The 20,203-nt window shown below is 39.3% G+C and overlaps 1 protein-coding gene across 10 annotated transcripts in view; it reads left to right on the top strand.

Annotated features, from left to right (window-relative positions):
• The window catches only part of LOC131435671 (serine/threonine-protein kinase N), a 258,158-nt gene that overhangs the window by 79,693 nt on the left and 158,262 nt on the right, over positions 1 to 20,203 (top strand). Inside the window, exon 1 of one of the 10 annotated variants that reach the window (XM_058603803.1) lies at positions 9,790 to 10,032. The exons of 8 other annotated variants lie outside the window; for them this stretch is intronic. Coding sequence is in view for 1 of the 2 variants with exons in the window: in XM_058603807.1 (XP_058459790.1) it covers positions 10,696 to 10,698 (3 nt within the window). In the remaining variant the exon portion in view is untranslated. Of the gene's footprint in view, positions 1 to 9,789; positions 10,699 to 20,203 lie in introns of those variants that run through there. One more of the 10 variants, XM_058603807.1, reaches the window with a different exon arrangement.

Below are 20,203 nucleotides of genomic sequence, written 5' to 3'. Positions count from 1 at the left end.
TTTTCTGATTTTATTAACAAAATTAATTGTCAATAAGAATTTCGTTTTGGATTGAAATATTGATGGTTTGTGTCCAGGATATTCACCAACTAAACATATTCTCTATAAATTAGAGTTTTTTTCAGCAAAGTGAATTCTCAACTAATTTCATAGTTATTTTGAAAATTTTGTTGTTAAAATCAACTAATTCAAAAACAGTAATACGTATTAGGCAGAGCTGATTTCGGTCGTTCCGTGTAGGATGAAATGACAAAAGTCACAGCCATTTGATCTTCGAACTTGATAAATGACCCAAAGCTTTCAAACGAGCATAAGTTTTTTGGAATCGGTTCAGTTATCTTCGAGAAAATTGAGCTCGTAAAAACATTCGTTGAAAGGTGAAACATTTTCCGATCTCGTCGATCTAAGTCGAATGGTATGTAACACTATGGGTCTCCGAGGCTCCGTTTGAAAGTCCGTTTTCTATTACCTTTCTATAGAGAAAGACAAAAAGGGTATTCGTAGATTGTCAGAAAGATGGGGGAAAGCAGTGGTTAGTTACAAATTCAAAGAAATTGGACGAACTTATTTACACCTGTAATATTTGCAAAGCGATTACTATCTGAATCGAAATTTTAATGAAATGAGTTTGACAGTTTTTACGTTCGCAACCGAATGGTATGCAAAAGTGTTCACTCATCTAAGTATAGAATGTAGTTTTTAGTAACCCGGGGAAAATCAGGAAACCTAGACAGATGTGGTTGTTGCGGCATGAATTTATTTCTTAACAAATTCGATCTTGTTTTAAAGAAACACAATTATTCTAAATATATTCGATTCTTCTTTACCACATGAAAAAAAAAATGATTTTAGTTTCATAAACGACTGATCATGAAACTGGAAACAACCACATTGTAGCACTAATTCACTCTCCACAATGAATGTATCAAATCAACATAGCTCTAGTGATTGTTCGCAAACTCTCACTTTCGGTCACGTCAGTTTTTCTAATCTATAGCAGCATACACACACATACGTACTGACAATGCAAGCCAAACCAATCATAATAAAAAATATTACCTGCCGTTCGTTGTGCTGCTGTTCCCGTGCAAAAGTAGAGTGCTTCTATAGCCTCACCCATAAGAAACCGAGCTCGCAATCGATACTTTAATAATATGTAGACAGCCAGCGAAACCAGCAAGCGACTGCTCTCTAGCTAAATATAAATATATGTGGAGCGACTGTGGACAATCGATAGTAATAACAATAATTGATACCTAGTCGCATATGAAAATTACCTCTAGATCATATGTCGGGAAGAAACGACTTTCACCTCGGGAAAATTTCCGCTCCCAATGCGCTGTGTGTGTGCGGTGTTTTGTTCGGGCGGCTGCGTGAACTAATTTTTTTTTTCGTTTTAACGAATTTACTTCCTGACTCTTTCATTTCTGTTTTTTTTCTTGCACTGCAAAGAAGTTTAACTTTTCCACTCCGGGACGCTTCATCAACGCCCCAGGTCACGTACTTCGTCGTCGTCGGCTGGATAGCTGACTGTGTGTGGGGGAACGTGCTGGAATGAATAAAATAACTTTTGATCGAAAGAAAGCGAAATTCTATGCCAGCTGAGGATAACCCAACGAATGGGACCCACCCAGCACCCAGAGTCGTACGACGGTACGGTTATTATCTACTTCTGGGCGGCGTCGACCACGACGACGACGACGTGCTTCCTGAAAATTTCATCCAATTCTTGTTGGAACTTGGTATTCTGATTAAAAGGGGAAAAAGTCGAATCGAATTATGAGTTTTCCCAGAGACGGAGACTCAAAGTGCCTGTTGATAGATAGATTATCCCCAAAGGAAGCGAAATAAATCCCTTGTGTTAACGATCCGTTCGGTGGCCGTGAGTGGCATAACAACTTTCCCACAACCCCGTATCTGCATTATAGCATTCGGTTCTTATATAAATTGCATAAACAGTAGTCGTTGCTGCTGCTGCTACTGTCGCTGTAATTGTTTTGCATTGCAATTTTTCTTATGGTTTTCCCGCATGCCAATTGCACGCTACCACCACCGTTTGGCACCATGCGTCATACATAATTTTATATTTTGAATTGCCACCACTCGGCACTTTTCGGTCGGCACAGTCGATTTCATTCATCAGTCCCCGGTGATGGCAGGTAGGTGGGCAGGTAGGTGCAGGAAGCTCCCGCAGTTACGTGGACATACCATCGGCTTACACTTTTCCACGATGCCACCACCCAACTCCCCCAGTTTCTGCTGTAAAGCTGTTGCCCTTCCATGTTTCAAGTTTGCAAGTGCTACTTTGTTATGCAGTTCATGACCACCGTATTTTGCACTTTCACATACACTCAAACACACACACAGCCGAAGTCAGTATGCTGATATAAATTATAAAGCCATTAGTCATAATCGATTACCACTTAATACTAGCGTAGCCCGTTTCGATTATGATTAGTCGCTTGTGGCAAACAACGACCCCGATATTGGCACCACATCCTCCCAACTTACGGGGGAACGCGGCGGGGGGGTGGTGCACTACGATACAAAACATACGACACGAGTCCATACCCTGACCCAATGAAGGTTTCGCCTGAAATTTGAACAAAACAAACATAGCAAAACAGCCAACTGCTACGAGGAAAAGCAATTTCGTCGAATGTTTTATCGATTATCAGTCCGGCGATCAGTTTCGGTGTGGCCACCTCAGCAAATAGGAAGAAAAGGGGGGGAAGGAAAACTGTTACAAGTTGCAACCTGTGCACCCGGGGGTTTCGGGCCCGTTCGTTCAATCGACCGATTAGATATGCCCTCCCCCCCCTCCTTCATTTCCCCGTGGTGGTCTTCTTCGTGCGGGCCGAGTAGGCCAGGTTTGCAATCGCAGCTTCTAACGGGTTCAAGCCGTTGAAGAGTCCGTCAGCAACATTCAACAGTCGGCCCCGTCAGTGGGCAAGCAGGCAGACAGAGCAGACGGTCGAAGAATGATACCAAAAAAAAAACAATAACCGAACCGTGGTCGATTGAATTCGGTTGTTGCTTCAATTTTTTTATACTATTTGAAAAAAAAATGTTCCCAGCAGTTAAGCATCAATACAGCCCGGTTGAACATAAGTAAAACTACAGTTATTCCTCGTTTGTGCGATTTTAAATGCTTTCAAAATGGATTAATTTGGGGAGAAATTGAACAGAGCGATTAAGCGGATCGCAGATGCCGTCGTTATTTAGACTGACAAAGACAAAATGCTAAACCTAAAGCAAGTGGTGCACTTTTCTTGTGCCAGTTTCTAAATGTTCGAAAAATGCTCCAATTTTTACTATTTCATGTTTGATTAAATGTGCTCTAAAATGAGAAAGTCTCAAGATATATTTTGACGTAGGACTACGTCTTTGTTTTCTAAGTCGTACCGTATAAACAATTGTCAGGATTTTACGGCGACCAATTTTAAACAGAATTGACGAATTTTGCGTCAAATTGTGCGGATATTAAAAGTTTTTTTTTTCATAAATACGTTTATCTCTTAAGGCAGTTTACATAGGTTTTTCTTCACCGTAGCATCACTTTTACATAAAATTCTTATCCTAATATAATTCTAAAATAGTCACAACTTTTAAATTTATTAAAACATATTCCTCTTATTACTTAAATATCATCTTAGGTAACTCGTCTTTAATTATGAAATCTACTCGGAAATATTATTTGAACCAAACGATTAACTTCTATAAATTATAAAATAAGCTGTTATTTTCAGACATTTTGTTGATAATTTCATAAACTATTTCGAGTTTGTTTGTATCGTTACATAATTTCTATTCTAATTTAGCTGTTGGTTGAACTCATGGACGCAGCTGGAATCAGAACTAAGTCTTAAAAGGGGCCTTTACTAAATTGAAACTCCAATTTTCTTTATGAAATGATAAAGAAGTTTCATGTATAGAAGGTCACGACAAGCAAGAATGTCTCGAACTGGGACATTGGATAGTCTACGTTTGGTACGCAAAAAAAATATTAGTTGAGATCTGACATCACGATACTCCACACATGTCCAAACGACATGATCAATGATGATTAGTCTCGGAGAGTCCAATTCGAAGGAGATGTGCGTCTAACGTGTAGTGATTGGAAATGGGTCTGGACATCACACGAATGAAATCCCTACTCACATCCAGTCCCCTGAACCATGCCTTTGTCGATATTTTCGGAATAATTGAGTGCATCTACCGACCCAGATCATCTTTATCCCAAGAAGCTTGCCAGCTGGAGGATATTAAAAGTTGTCAGCACCCTCTAAGATTTTAGTGAAACATGCAGACTTTGTCATGAAAAGCCACTTTCCATTTTGTTCTCCAAAATTTATCTAGACTGTCTCTTGAAAAGTGCCAAATTTGTTTTATCATTTTGCTTTTTCAAACGGCTATAGTCGAAAAATGACAACTCCTACAAAAATGTGTTGTACTGGCGATTTTCTCAAAATCAGTCAGATTACTGAATAACAATATTGAATGGAAAAATTTTCATAATTTCTTATATAACCTTATCCGACCCTAATAATCATATGTCTTTCTGCGTTTGTTAAAGTCACAATGTGTGGCCGATCGTTGTCGTGCTGAATAATGACGGTCTCGCGTGGTCCTTGTGGACATGACATGTAATTGAAATATATGCGACAAGACTAGTTCAGAACTATGACAGTAGGTGAAATAGTTTTTGCTCACCGCTTTCTAAAATCGAAATATTATTTGTTGTTATTGTTTGCTTGCTACATTGGAAACTTGGTCCCATACCATGATCCATTGTCCCATTAGCTCAGTTTTGAACTTTCTAGAAGCATAGGAAAACTGAGAACAAAATATTTGAACAATTTTGAAAAATTTAGTCGTATTTATGAGACTGTAACTTTTTGATTCATTTTATCATGGTGACATCTTGAGCTATAGTGCGCAAAATTTCATCAGTTGTCAACTAAAAACTGTCCCAGAAAGTATGGACGCACTTTGATTTCGCTGTAAATAATTCACAAATGTTAGATATTCAAATTTTATTCGATATACTGATAATATTAGACTACAACAACAGAATATTATTCTCAACATTTGCTACTTAGCCATTGTAGACTAGCTGGCGCACCTTCTTGCGAACGTTCCTCATTAAATTCCGTACAGACTTCTTGGCGACGAGTTATGACACTTTTTTCCAATCTTTTTCGAACCGTTGAATGGTTTCGGCTGCCGAGACATGTTTCCTAAGATGTGCCTTCGTTAATGCCCAAAATTCCTCAATTAGTCGAAGTTGTGGGCAATTTGGTGGATTAATGTCTTTTAGGACGAAATTGACATTTTTGGTAGTATACCATTCTACCGTTGATTTCGAGTAGTGGCAAGAAGCAAAATCTGACCAGAAGACAACAGGATCCTTGTGGTTTCTTTTTTTTTTTTTTTTTTTTGTTTCAATTATAGAGGTTTTAACATTAATGTCATTCGCCTCTTCGGGCCAGAAAAACTTTCTGACCCTATGTGCGGGGTTGGGAATCGAACCCAGGCGGGCTGCGTGAAAGGCATCGACTTACCCATCACGCTATACCCGTCCCCCCCTTGTGGTTTCTAATCATGGGTCGTTTTTGTAAAAATTCCTTGATGTATATTTCGCTGTTCATTAGGTAGTGGTGATGAAAAGTTGCGAAATCTTACCGCAGCTACAAATTGCTTGCCAGACCATAGCTTTCTTACAAAATTTTTCGACTTCAATCGATATCTCGGACTGGTTTAACACTTGCCCTTCTCGCACCGTATAATGTTGTGGTCCCGTCAAGGATTTGTAATCGAGTTTCGCGTAGGTTCCGTCGTCCATGATTATGCGGTTCAAATTTCCAGCAGGAATCGTATTGTACAGCTTTCGAACCCTCGGCCTGATCGATGCTTCTTGTTTCGGACTACGTTTTGGTTGTTTCTGCTTCTTATGGGTTCGAAGATTCAAACGTTCTTTAGCACGAAGAACATTTGACTTCGAAGTGCCCACTTTTTTGGCCACTACCGGAACTGAAACCTCCTTCTTTTGCTCGAACGCCTTCAGTATACGTTTATCCATCTGAGGCTTAGCAGGAACTTTTTTCAACCCGTTTTCGTTTTATCTTTGAAGGCGTTATCCTCACCGAACTTCCTGATTGCATTTCGCACGGCTTTTTCACTTACTCCCTCCAATTTTGCTATCTTTCTCAGTGACAGTTCGCGTTCTGTGCACCATTTGTAAACAATTTTTCGACGTTGTTCTGCTGAAAGTCCACGGATTTCGAAACAAACTAATGAAAACGAATAAACAACTGCACAAGTGGTTAGAGAAGAGTGTAAACAACAGGACGCAGCCATGAAAATTGACAGATTCTGAACCATTGCGAAATGGCAGCGGTTTTTGGTTGCGTCCATACTTTCTAGGACAGTCTTTACAAAATGTCAAACACTTTAAAAAAAATGAAAAATACAAGATTTTTTTCACATTGTGAATTTTCTCCATATAGTTTCAATAGTTACCTAAATCGTTGTCCAAAACACCAAATCAATCTAATAATAATATAAGATATAGGTTTCTGAAAAATTTGAAGAAAATTTTGCTTAGGCCCTTTTCGAAAGTAACTAAAGGTGCGAATTGTCCTTTTTGATCATGAAGAATACTAATGAAAAATTTGGTGAACATGAACTTAGCGAAGTAGCTATCACCGATGCTAACGCAAATTGGTTAATTAGTTTCTACTTAGTTACGGTAATTTTGAATTTGTTGCTCAATTGTTTTTTTTTAGTACTTCGCTAAGTTCATATGAAATTAACAAAGCACCCTTCCCAAATAAGCTTGAAAACAAATCGAAACTCAGTGGATAATTTGTTGCTAATAAGTTGCGGTAATTTTGAATTTCTCGTTCAAATTGTTTTTCGAATACTACGCTAAGTTCATATTAAGCTAACGATGCGCCTCTCCTAAATAAGTTTTAAAACAAATCGAAATCCAGTGGATAATATGTTGCATTTTAGTTGCTAATAAGTTACCGGAGTTTTCAATTTGTTGCTCAATTTATTTTATATTTGTTTGAGTACTTCGCTAAGTTCATATAAAGTTAATGAAACACTCCTTCTTTAAAAGCTTGAAAACAAATCGGAACGCAGTGCGAACTTTGGTGAAGTATTCGAAAAAACTTAAAAAATTGAGCAACAAATTCAAAGTAACCGTAACTAATTAGCAACTGATTGGTAACAAACTATCCACTAGGTTTCGATTTGTTTTCAAGCTTATTTGGGAGGGGTGCTTCGTTAACGTCGTATGAACTTAGCAAAGTACTCAAAAAAATTGAGCAACAAACTCACAATTACCGTAACCAATTAGCAACTAACTAGCAACAAATTATTAACCTATTTGCGTTATCAAAAGGCGAAAGGTGCTTCGCTAAGTTCATCTTCATAAATATTTATCAATAAATACCAAGCAGTAAAAATTTAAAAAAACTATTTGAAACGAAATTGATTTCTACATTTGACGCAATACATTTACTTAGCGTTTTCATGAGCAGTGACCTAAGGGTGCCTTTTGCCCTGTGGCCTAGTCCCGAGACTAAAGCAGAGATGGCGCTCGTAGTAAACCAGCAACCACGTCTTTCTAGAGTACTAACCTTTGCTTGAAACGGGTCAAAATTTTAAGTCGATCCGACCAGAAACAGCTGAGTTATCGAGGTTGGAGTAAAGTCGTTTTGTAGTTTGTTTAAAAAATGGAAAAAACCGAGTTGTTGATAAAACATTGTTTTTTTAATGGGTAAAAACACCGTGCAAGCGAAACAATGGATTGACAAAATGTTATCCGGACTCTTGTCCTTCAAAAGCAACGATTTGTCGGTGGTTCGCCGAGTTTAAACGTGATCGTACCGACACAAATGACGCGGAACGCTCGGGTAGACCTGTGGAAGCCGTTACACCGGAAAATGTGAGTGAAGTGACAAAAATTATAATGTAAGATCGTAGAGTGAAGCTCCGTGAGATTGCTGAGATGACACAGATATCATATGGAAGTGTATTTACTATCCTTCATGAAAAATTGAGCATGAAAAAGGTTTTTTCCAAGTGGTTGCCGCGACTGCTTTCGATAGAACAAAATGCACCCTGCCACAAGTCGATGAAAACAATGGCGAAATTGAACGAATTGGGCTTTGATATGCTTCCTTACCCCCCATACTCGCCAGATTTAGCCCCCAGTGACTACTTCCTCTTTGCTGATCTTAAAAAAAATGCTCCAGGGAAAAAGATTTGGCTCAAATGAGGAGGTCATCGCTGAAACTGAAGCTTATTTTGAAGCGAAAGATAAATTTTTTTATGAACATGGTTTTGAAAAATTGGAAAAACGTTGGAACCATTGTATCACCCTAAAAGGTGATTATGTTGATGAATAAAAAAAAAATTTGCAAACAAAAAGTTGTTTCCAATGATAGTCTCGGAACTTATTGATCCATGTGTTATAATCTCCATCTAGAGCGATACCATTGACCCATGGTCCTCCAACATTTTAATGCCCTTTGAAGAAAAAGATTTGTCAAGACCTTCAAAATAGGCTTCCGTTTCTGCAATGACCTCAGCATTCGACGAAATTTTCTTTCCCTGGAGAAACCGTTTTCAGGTTTGGAAATAGATAATAGTCGCTGGGGGCCAGGTCTGGAGAATACGGTGCGTCGCTGACACGATCAACTGTTATTCAAATAACAGTGGATAGATTGTCATGAAATTTGGTATTGGCCCTCTAGAGGCTTGTTTTAAACAAAAATATACAAGGCTCGAAACTATTCACGTCTTTCCTGTGATAGACTCAGTACTTTTCATTCCATGTAGTAAATAGTTAACACGCGCATTTATACGTTTCACGATTGTTCATATACTGTAGCTATAATTCCAGGTTTAAAGATAGTCAATAGTTTCCCGTCGCATCCTGATGTATTTCACCCATGACCCCCATCGACAGTACAACAACGTTTTCAAGACTAGCAACCGTAAACTGATTAGCAGTTTTGAACTTGACGGGGAACTCACAGGAGGTAACAACACTGTGTTAGTTGTAAGTAAAGCAGTGCTCAAGACCACTAAGTGCACCTGGATTCGATTTCCGATTACAAAGGATCAACTCAGTGTTATTGATACAACAGTAAAGTTTTATCACTGCTAATAAAAACCCCTTATTCAGCGTGGAGCATCGTCTCGACTCGACTGCACCGGGAGGGGATCGCAACCAAATGAAGGGTTCAGTTTGAGTAAAAAATAACAATAATAAAAAAGCGTCTCCATATTGTTTCCACCCATCGATGGAGACGCCTAACTTGCCACCACCATTCGGTTCCGAACAGGATAATTTTATGTTTCATTCCAAGGGTACACACTTACACTGCGTAGTAAAAACTGCGTAATTTTTGAACATCACCTTCGCTGATCCCGCTGATCGCTCCCCCTTGCCTCTGGCCCGATGGACACCTCTGTCTGTCAGTGCCAGTGTGACGTCGGTACAATATGCGAGACCAGTGCTGTTTGCCTATCGATAAAATATACCCGGCCATAATTGGATTTTGCGTTCCATGTTGTGTAGAGCACTGTCTCTGTATCTCTCTCTCTCTCTCTCTCTCTCTTTCTCTATAAGCTGTCTCCGCGTCTCGTGGGTGATACATTGGTATGTGCAGCAGTAGCAGTTCTAATGCCTGGGTGCACACCAACACACACAGACACACTGTTCCGCAATCAGTCCACGCGGGACAACGCCGTAAGCTGAGGATTTCAGTGCCCCTTGGTGACCCGGTTGAATCGGATAGGTTACCGTTACCTAGGGCTAGACGGACGCAGGATTGCGCATATCGCGTTGCGGCTGATTCCTTTCGGACGTCGTCACCACACATCGCCATCCGACGACGGACAGAATCGTGCGCGTAGTTGTGGCGTCGTTTCGTTTATTTTTCGCGCTTAAATTTCGAACCCAGTGCTTCTGGTTTCCACTGGACTGGACGTTTGTTGACGTATTTCTTTCAAGTGTGTTCTCGTCGTGTTTAGTTTAATTTGAACAAGCAGTGAACAGTGGTTTTTTCTTTGATACAACGGGGATAATCGTTGCGGCACGTAGTTGTGATTACTGAACGACTGGACTAGCAATGCACTTGGCAGTTCAAAATTTGAAGAATTTCGTGACAATCGTGTGGCCGAGCTGTTTTGTTGCTGTCGTCTTATGGCTAATTTTGAAAAATGTAGTTTTTTTGTTCTATAACATTGGAAGTTATTATCAATAAATTTTTGTTCTGAACGGAACCGATGCAAATCGTGAGTCACCTACGAAAACCAGTTTGCCCGATGTCGTATTGTTAGACTCTCGCCAAATTGCAATCAAATTTTTTTTTGTTTGAGCTTTCGAAACACATACTCAAATTAAACTTATTCCAAATCAAAAAAAACGTTTATCTGGCAAACATTTAGCCTACACACTAATCACAATCTAAAGACGTGCCAAAGTTAGCCTTTGAACTTAACTACCGATGCTACAAAAACCATTGACCGGCAGTGAGTAACGAATAGAATAACGATTGGTTGATTCCTGAACCTGACAGCAAAATGTATACGTGCTAGCAGGTGCTTGTTCGTAAACAAATTCTATCATGAATACTACTCCAGACTAAACACCACACCGGGATCTATTGAGACATGGTAATTACTATTTTTTCGATTTAGCCAAATTCTGGTCGGTCGTCAGATCCCTATACTGCACGCGAACCAGTTATGAGAATTGGAACAACTTGTAGGATATCTTGTTTGCCTTTCCAATCTAGATAAGATAAAACTTGGCTCGGCTCGCGAAGGTTACTTTCGATCGAAACTCAGTGGACGATCTGCTTCGGAGCAAACTGCACCTGTTTGACGACGACGACGACGACGACGACGACGGAATTGCACGTCGTATGGCCGCCATCCTTAATGAGCCGAGGTCAGTGTGACCTCAAACTCATTGACTAAAGTTGGCGTTGGAAACCCCCGTTTAGAACGCCGAACGGACACACGGTGGTTGGTGGTGTTCATGAAAAGTAGAAACAGAAGAAGAGTAGCAATGACGAAACGAAAAAAAAAAACAAAACAAAACACGAGCAATTATCAGCCGGTATTGATGACACGTTGCTCCACTCTCTTTCTATTTCCACCGTACGTGTAGGCATGCGAAACACGCGACTCCCACGCCTGTGGGGTGGGTGATCCGTTGTCCGCTGGTGGTCACGCCGTTGTGGTCGTCGCATTTTGAGCTGGAGGGGAAATTTATGATTAAATTGGACAAATATTTTGTTGGGTACTAATGAGATTTATCTTGCTACTGATATTTCGAAACCTCACCTGAAATCACGATTTTTTTTTCGTAAATTTTATTTTCGTATTTTTTTATTTAGCTCAAAGTTGAGTTAACGAACTCAATCGCTTGTCACTTATTTGTGGTACTGAATGTATACAACATTAACAGTTTCATTCAGTTGAAGTTAATTGCACTTGTTTGATTAAATTGGACAAATATTTTGTTGATTACTAATGAGATTTGTTTTGTTTCTGATATTTCGAAGCCTCACCGGAAATCATGTTTTTTTTCGTAAACTTCATTTTCGTAATTTTTTATTTAGCTCAAAGTTTAGTTAACGAACTCAATCGCTTGTCACTTATTTGTGGTACTGAATGTATACAACATTAACAGTTTCGTTCAGTTGAAGCAAATGCACTTGTATGAGATCTAAATTCATTTGCTCCCAAAGCAATACATCAAATTCGTGTATCGAAGGTCGATTTTTATACTGCTTGAATTCAACAGTGATATATTCCATTCGACTCAGTTCGTCGAGTACGTGAAATGTCTGTACTCGATTTTCTCGAAGATAGCTAGACCGACTTTCACAAACTTAGATTCAAATAAAACTTCTCTTGACCCCACAGCCTGTATAATTGAATTTTATCCGGATCGAATTTCCGGTTCCAGAGTAACAGGGTAAAATGTACAAAAAAATGCGCTCGATTTTCTCATAGACCGCTGGATCTATTTTCACAAGCGTGGGTTTAAATGAAAAGTATTGTAATTAAAAAAAAAAACCTTTTGAATTTGATCCGGATACGATTCCTGGTTCCGGTATTTTAGATTATTGAGCAAAAAAATTAAATATCGTGTTTACAATTCTTCAAACAGGTCTACCTATTTGATGACCAAATACTTTGTTTTTGGCTTAAGCAAAAATTCCTTGAAAACTTTATTTCAGATCTGAAATTCAGTTCTTTATTTAAATTTGATTTAGGAACATTTTGTAAATTAATTGCTATAATTCGTGTTTTTATTATCTTTTAAACTCATAATATCAGGTGTACAACTTTGCTTCCGCCGTTTTCCGATAGGTGGCTGTACCGGCTGAGGCTGGTTAAAATACATAGATGATAATGCCTTTAAAGTGAGTGTTTACAGTGCCTAACGAATTGTCATCGCCGTTTCAGTGACAGTTGTTCTTGTTTTGTATTATTCACGCTCGAAAATGTCTGTTTATGTGCCCGATTCTCGCCATTTGCGGGAAGTTTTACTTTTCTGTTAGAAATCGAAAAAAAAAAATGCAGCTGAAGCGCATCGAATGCTCTCAGAAACTTACGGTGATGCTGCTCTGAGTAAAAGAACGTGTCGGGAGTGGTTTCAACGTTTTAAAAATGGTGATTTCGATGTCGAAGACAAACATGGTGTTGGAAGAGAAAAAACCTTCAAAGATGAACAACTAGAAGCATTGCTTGATGAAGATTCGTGCCAAACCCAAGAAGAGCTTGCCGAATCGTTGGAAGTGAGTCAGCAAGCCATTTCAAAACGTCTCAAGGCCCTGGGCATGATTCAGAAAGAAGGAAACTGGGTGCCGTACGAGTTGAAACCGAGGGACATCGAGCGCCGTCTATTTGTACGTGAGCAACTGCTTCAAAGACAAAATCCTAAGGGGTTTTTACATCGAATCGTAACTGGTGATAAAAAGTGGATTCGATACGATAATCTTAAACGCAGAAAATCATGGGGAAAGCCCGGGCATGCTACTTCGTCGAAGGCAAAACCGAATATTCACGGCGCCAAGGTTATGATTTGTATTTGGTGGAATCAGCTCGGTGTGATTTACTACGAGCTCTTAAAACCAGGTGAAACCATCACAGGAGATCGCTACCGAACGCAACTGATGCGCCTTAGTCGCGCGCGCTTAAAAAAAGCGGCCACAATATCAAGAGTGACATGACAAAGTCGACATCCTCCAACACGACAATGCTCGGCCTCGCGTCGCAAAAGTGGTCAAAAAGTACCTGGAAACGCTGAAATGGGAAGTCTTGCCCCACACGCCGTATTCTCCAGATGTCGGCCCTTCTGACTTCCACCTATTCTGTTCGATGTCATACGGCCTGGCAGATCAACATTTTCAATCCTTTGAAAAGTTAGAAAAATGGATTGCTTCATGGATAGCGTCAAAAGAGGACTCCGTTTTTCGAACCGGGATCCGAAAATTGCTGGAAAGATGGGAGAAAGTTGTCGCTAGCGACGGACCATACTTTGAATAATACATCTGTAAGCACTTTTTCGCAATAAAGCTTTTAATTTTGGAAAAAACGGTGGAAGCAAAGTTGTACATCTGATAATATTCACGTTTGATGGTATTTCCTTTCTTAAGATAGTCGATAAATATTAAACCACGCACATCCCAAAATACCGAAGCCATAACATTTCCGGTCGATTCTTGTGCTTTCGGGTGCTTTGGACGAGGTTCACCCGTTGCTGTCCACTCAGATGACGATCGTTTTGATTCCGGAGTGAAGTGATGGATCCATGGTTCATCCATTGTCACATACCGATGCGCAATTTCCGGTTTGCTACGTTCAAACATGGCCAAACACTCAAAATAACACACGCACCTTCACTTTCAGATTATTCAAAACGATTTCGTGATTTTTTTAATGTTTTACTGGTGTCTCATTTGGACGTCCACTGTGTTCTGCATCATCGGTGTCACTAGGACCAGGTTTGAAGTCAGCAACGTTTTACTGTCGTTTCTGATGGAACGGAGTCAGTCTCCATAACACTTTCCAAGCCATTGCTTCGCTTGAACGGTATTTTTTCCCCATCAAGAAGCAGTGTAAAATTAAACCACGAAATTGTTTTTGATCCATTGTTCTGAAAATAACAAAAGTAGCGTCACTCTTAGCACAGCAACTCACAAACTAATGAATAGAATACCATGAAATTTCAACAGCTGTCTTTTAAAGGTTGCAAAAAAGTTGACTGAAATAAAACTGACGTCTATGTGTTGGGCCCGGGACTTTTCATTCGGAATTAGAGAATGATGTGTGTTCAAAATTTTCAAACCGTTATTTAAAGCGAAGATGAAAAAACCGAAAAATTGTCTTAAATTGTTATGTTAGTTTATTCTAGAGACGGGCAAAAAGTTCTTTTCAGAAAACAGGTTTTTTTAGAGACAGCTTTGCGTGATGAGCATGAACTTAGCGAGGCACCTCTCGACGATGCTAACATAAACAGGTGAATAATTTGTTGCTAATTAGTTACGGTAATTTTGAATTTGTTGCTCAATTTTTTTAATTTTTTTTTGAGTATTTCGCTAAGTTCATATGAAGTTAGCGAAGTACTCAAAAAAATTTAAAGAAAATTGAGCAACAAATTCAAATTTACCGTAACTAATTAGCAACAAATTATTCACTAGGCTTCGATTTGTTTTGAAGCATATTTGAAAAGGAGGCTTCGCTAACTTTATATGAACTTAGCGAAATACTCAAAAAAATTTAAAGAAAATTGAGCAACAAATTCAAAGTTACCGTAACTAATTAGCAACAAATTAGCAACAAATTATTCACTAGGCTTCGATTTGTTTTGAAGCACATTTGGAAGGGAGGCTTCGCTAACTTCATATGAACTTAGCGAAGTACTCAAAAAAATAAAAAAAAAACTGAGCAACAAATTCAAAATTACCGTAACTAATTAGCAACAAATTATTTACTAGGCTTCGATTTGTTTTGAAGCATATTTGGAAGGGAGGCTTCGCTAACTTCATATGAACTTAGCGAAGTACTCAAAAAAATTTAGAAAAAATTGAGCAACAAATTCAAAGTTACCGTAACTAATTAGCAACAAATTAATCACCTATTTGCGTTATCATCGGTGAGGGGTGCCTCGCTAAGTTCATGCTCATCTTTGCGTGAAGCTGTCTCATCGATAATGTTTTCGCAAATTTTCATTTCTGCTATTGCTTTCGTTAGTTCTTTTCCAGTCTGTGCTTTTTTTCGTAAGGTTCTGTTAAAGTAGCGTAGAACTTAGTTCTACTAAGCCCTAACATACAAAATGAGAATTGGAAAACGGCGGTAACTCTGATTAGAATTTATGAATAGATTTAGTTTTTTTCAAAAATCACCAATAAATCTAAAATCATTCAATCATGAAGCAATGATATGCAGCATTCCCCTATGTGGTAAACCGAATTCACCTTCCGAGACAGTTACTCGATTCCAATACGGAGAAAATTGCCCATTGATAATGGAACGGAAATAATCTGCGCGTACACGCCGGACGCTGGCACGAGATAACACTCATTTGCTAGTGTTGATGATTAATGTGCGATCGTTATCGATTCGGTTCGGTGCCTATCGAGTATTGTTTGAGGGGGAGGGGGGGTAAAAAAGCAGGCCGAAGCGCCGAGCGGTTTAGTGTTTGTATAGAAGCATGACCGCAACGCAACCAGCCAGCCGCCCATCTTAGCCAAAGACCGGGGGGTTGTCGACACGTCAAATTAGCACTGCCGGCAAACCGTACCGTACGCTCTTCTGTCAGTGATTCATTGCCGTGAATCAATCTCTTTGACAGTGGTGATTCTAACCGGTGTGTGTGTGTGTGTGTGGTTCGTTTGCCGTAGTTTTACCCCGGTGGAAGTTCGGAAAAATGTCCTGAAGAAGTTTGAAGTGAAAGTGAAAAAAAAGAACTGTGTTTATCTACTTGAAATATGAAATATGAAAGACTGGACCTACCTACGCCCTAGTCCATTTCGTGATAGATCTCTCGCAGCAGGTTGCCAACAACCACCGCCGGTTCCACCGAGCACCCAACGTCAACGAATTCCTTCCCTTTCCTCCTAACACAAATTCATTCATCAATCGAAATGTTGCGCTCGAATCCAGCTGTCACCGGGAAATGTCCGGCCGAGATGGAATGGAATCTTCCGTGGAATTTGCCATACTCAGACACGTCTCCCTTAGCGTCCGCGCAGCCACTAACCCGTCGTCGGATAGGGAGGGACTTTGAAAGCCTGTCTGTCTGCCTTATGAGAACATGAAACATTTACCGGCCCGGGGTTTGTCTCGACCACGATCTTGCTGTAGCCCCCAACGCGCGATGTCTGCCGAGTCAGGCTTTGACTTATGGGATCTGACTGCACGTAACCGTGTGTGTGTGTGTGTGTTCAGAAATTATCCGGTGGGTGGGTTTTCGGTTGGTGTCGAAGCAGGACGAGAAGCAGCAGATGACTGATGCCGGATGGTTGATTGGGTCGTGTGTTATTTGCTTCCCCCTCGCAAAACCTGAGTCCCTAATGGTTTTGCGACCGGGGCGAGAAGCGACTTAAAAGCTTCTCCGAAAACTTTCACTTCATTCCTTCCTTCGAAGTTGCAATTTTACCACGGTGCTGCTGCTGATCGGTGTTATTTCTGCACTCCGTTGAACATTTAGCAGATTTTTTTTTTGGTCCAGCCATCCACGTGAATCCACGTCGGTTGCTGTCACGGACTACCTGTGTACGTGATAAGCGGCGGACAGCGATTAGCGATTTCTTTAATGAGCTGCTCTATTAGTTAATTAGCAGGCCCGGGAAGGGTGCAATCAATTAACGATTTTTATGAGACCATGAATTCTGGTGAAACTTGGTGAATGGTTGAGAAAGAGAGAGAGAAAAAAAAACAAACTGTGGTTGTTATCCAGGTGTACGACCTCAAATGGCAATGAACGGATTTTGCAGATGTTTTTTTTTCGCTGATTGCAAAAGACACCGTAGCTAGAATAATTAGAATCAACTCTATTCCTGTTGATCACTTTTAATATACTTTAAGAGACATTTCAGATGCCCAGAAATGTCCAGGGTTTCAACTTCAATAAACCGTATGTTTCACCGCTACGGTGAACGATGTGAATTCCACAGAATATATTTGAGAAGCATTCGTTTCACTCTGAGTGATAGCCAAACCTGAAAGCTTCCATTAGAGTTTGTGAAAATCGATCGAATCATCTCAGGGAAAATTGAGTGAGTTTCGTTTTAGAGTTTTTAACGAGGTTAGAGAAAATCGGTTTTATGTTCTCTGAAAAAAAGAATAGACCTTCGTTTTGGAGCTTTGGACATCTATTTCCGGTACTTTTGGAACCGGGAACTAGGAACCGGTATACCTAACGTTCGTATCCGTACTGTATTTTACAGTATTGTATTGTATTTTCGAGCCAAATACTGCGTACTGTTTTTTCCCTCAAATGTACTGTATTTTAATTTGTACTGTATTTTTACACTGAAATGTACTGTATTTTCCACACTAAAAATTAATACAAAATTTTAAATCTTTGACGCATCGAATTTCAATATGTAGCAGCACGAAACGTCAGAAAGAACAGTGACAACACGTAGCGAACGTGAATGAGAACACAACAACACGCACAACAATTTTTGCATTAATAATTCTTGTTCAGAGCGCGTCACAACAATTTAGCGAAATTTTGATGATTAAAGATAAGAAAAAAAAAATATACTCTAAACCAAAATCATTATCAAAAATATTCGCTTCTCAAAAAATGGATGATGAATAATTTGTGCATTTTTTTTAGTTTTTGCCAAACTTCAAAATGCCCTTAAAAGAAAAAAATTGAAATTATGAAAATAAATCATTTGATAATTACTTGCTTTGAACGATTCGTTTAGTCTTGTTAAGACGTTGAGCCGTATTGAGTAAGTTTTACATATGATCAGTATCTAACGAGGAAAACAGAGTTAAAAAATGATATGCGAATACAACTGTGTTATGGAAACCGCAAAAAACGCTATCGCAGAGACGAGACTCGAACCCGTAGCTAGCTGCTATCTGGGGAAATCGTTTTGCCAATTGAGCTACCCTGTATATGAAACACACGCAAAAACCCGATCAACACCATCGTATCTAAATTATTTCTCTTTTTGATACTTGTTAGAAAATTTTGATACTTCAACTACTAACGAGACCAGACTTGTATCATCACTTGCTTTTTGTTATAAACTTGTTACGGCTTGTTGATCGGGAACAGACTAATTGAGGGGCGAAACAACTGGCGGAGAGGTTGATATAGAGAAATGACTACAAATGAACGCCGTGGTACCCGAGCACAGCTAAACATGCTCGGTTCTTTTGTTCAGTTAGACTGTTTCTTCGTGTGTTTCACATACAGGATAGTTTAATTGGCAAAACGATTTACCCGGATAGCAGCTAGCTACGTGTTCGAGTCCCAACTCTGCGGTGGCTTTTTCGCGATTTCCATTACATAGTTGTATTCGCATGTCATTGTTCAATCTGTTTTCCTCGTAAAATACTGACAAAATTTATTTGTTTTTGTTTTTTATTCACTATTTTTAGAAAAATGCGTACTGTAAAATGTACTGTATTTTTAAAGTCGATGTACTGTATTTTCTTGATTTTAATGACAAATGTACTGTTTTTCGTAAAAAGAAATATACGAGCGTTAGGTATACCCGAAATCATTTCGTGTGGCCAGCATCTCACTTAACCTACAAATTAACACAGTCTTAAGCCAAACTTAGATAACTTTCACCTTTTTACTTTTCTATATAGAACAGTAATAGAATTGCTGGAACAAGCGACTTTTTATGTAAACCCCGGAGACTCTTATATCAATTGACTCAGTTCGACGAGATCGCAGTTTTTATATGTGTATGTGCGTGTACTTCATTCAAAGATTTTTCGCTACGTTCAATTGCATCGGAAGTGACTGAACCGGATTTCGCTAGATTAATCTGATTTAAAAGTTATTTTTGAACTATGAATCAAGCGTAAATATACAATTAGCTTTTACTTCCGATTCTGAAGATATAATGGTATAAGTGACATAAACGCAAAACGCTAAATTTTCTTAGAGATAACTGAACCGATTTCTACAAATTCAGGCTTGTTTGGAAGCTTACCACACACACACACACACACACACACAGAGAGAGAGAGAGAGAGAGAGAGAGAGAGATTTTGTGAATTAAATTCGAATACTTAACTATTTCCGGTACTTCCGGAACCGGAAACTGGGGATCGGTATAGCCGAAGCCGGTTCGTTTAGTAAGTAGCTAACGTAGCCCACAAATTAAGTCAGTTTTGAGCCAAATCTAGAAGATCTAGAATCAGTTTTAAGCCAAATCTTTACCCTAGAATTCCGAAACCAGAAGTCGGATCCCCATGAAATTCAACAGCAATCTATGGGACTATGAGACCTTTTATTTGAGTTTGTGAAAATCGGCCAAGCCTCTCTGAGAAAAATGAGTGACATTATTTGACACATACATACATGCACACACATTGACATAGACATTGTTCAGCTCGATGAACTGTGTCGAATGATAATATAAGATAGTGAAAAGAAATGATTGCTAATTACATTACAATAAACGCTACCCCTAAACAAAAAAGTGGCTGTCATTTTCAGATTCGATTTATTAACTTTGCCATTTCGTTGCGATTCCATTTCTTATCATTTTCGTACACAGATTTTCAATACAGAATTTCGATTCTCCGATACAGATTTAAAGATTTTCCTCCTGAACAGTAAAGATTTAAATGTGGTAACGCTGCACGCTACATGAAATCGAGCAAAGCACGCTGCGAACGTAGCAAAGGCGGTGATGTTTTCTTCTTCCGTGCCAGCACGTACCGATGCGTACCGGTTTTGCATCGTCATATTGTATGACGGTTGGAATGTTTTGACACTCTTCGTCATACAATTTCGGAACCGAAAGTCGGATTTGGATGCAATTTCAAAACAATTAGAAAGGCTTTGAAATCACTGTGAAACCTATTTTTTAACGTAGGTCCGAAGGTCCCATTGTCTCACAAGATACTGTGCAATTTCATCCAGATCTGACTTCCGGTTCCGGACTTAACCAAA

Source organism: Malaya genurostris, chromosome 3, assembly GCF_030247185.1.
Source record: "Malaya genurostris strain Urasoe2022 chromosome 3, Malgen_1.1, whole genome shotgun sequence".
Lineage (NCBI taxonomy): Eukaryota > Metazoa > Arthropoda > Insecta > Diptera > Culicidae > Malaya > Malaya genurostris.
Note: the sequence above shows the minus strand (reverse complement) of the source record. Positions and strands in the feature narration are given on the sequence as shown.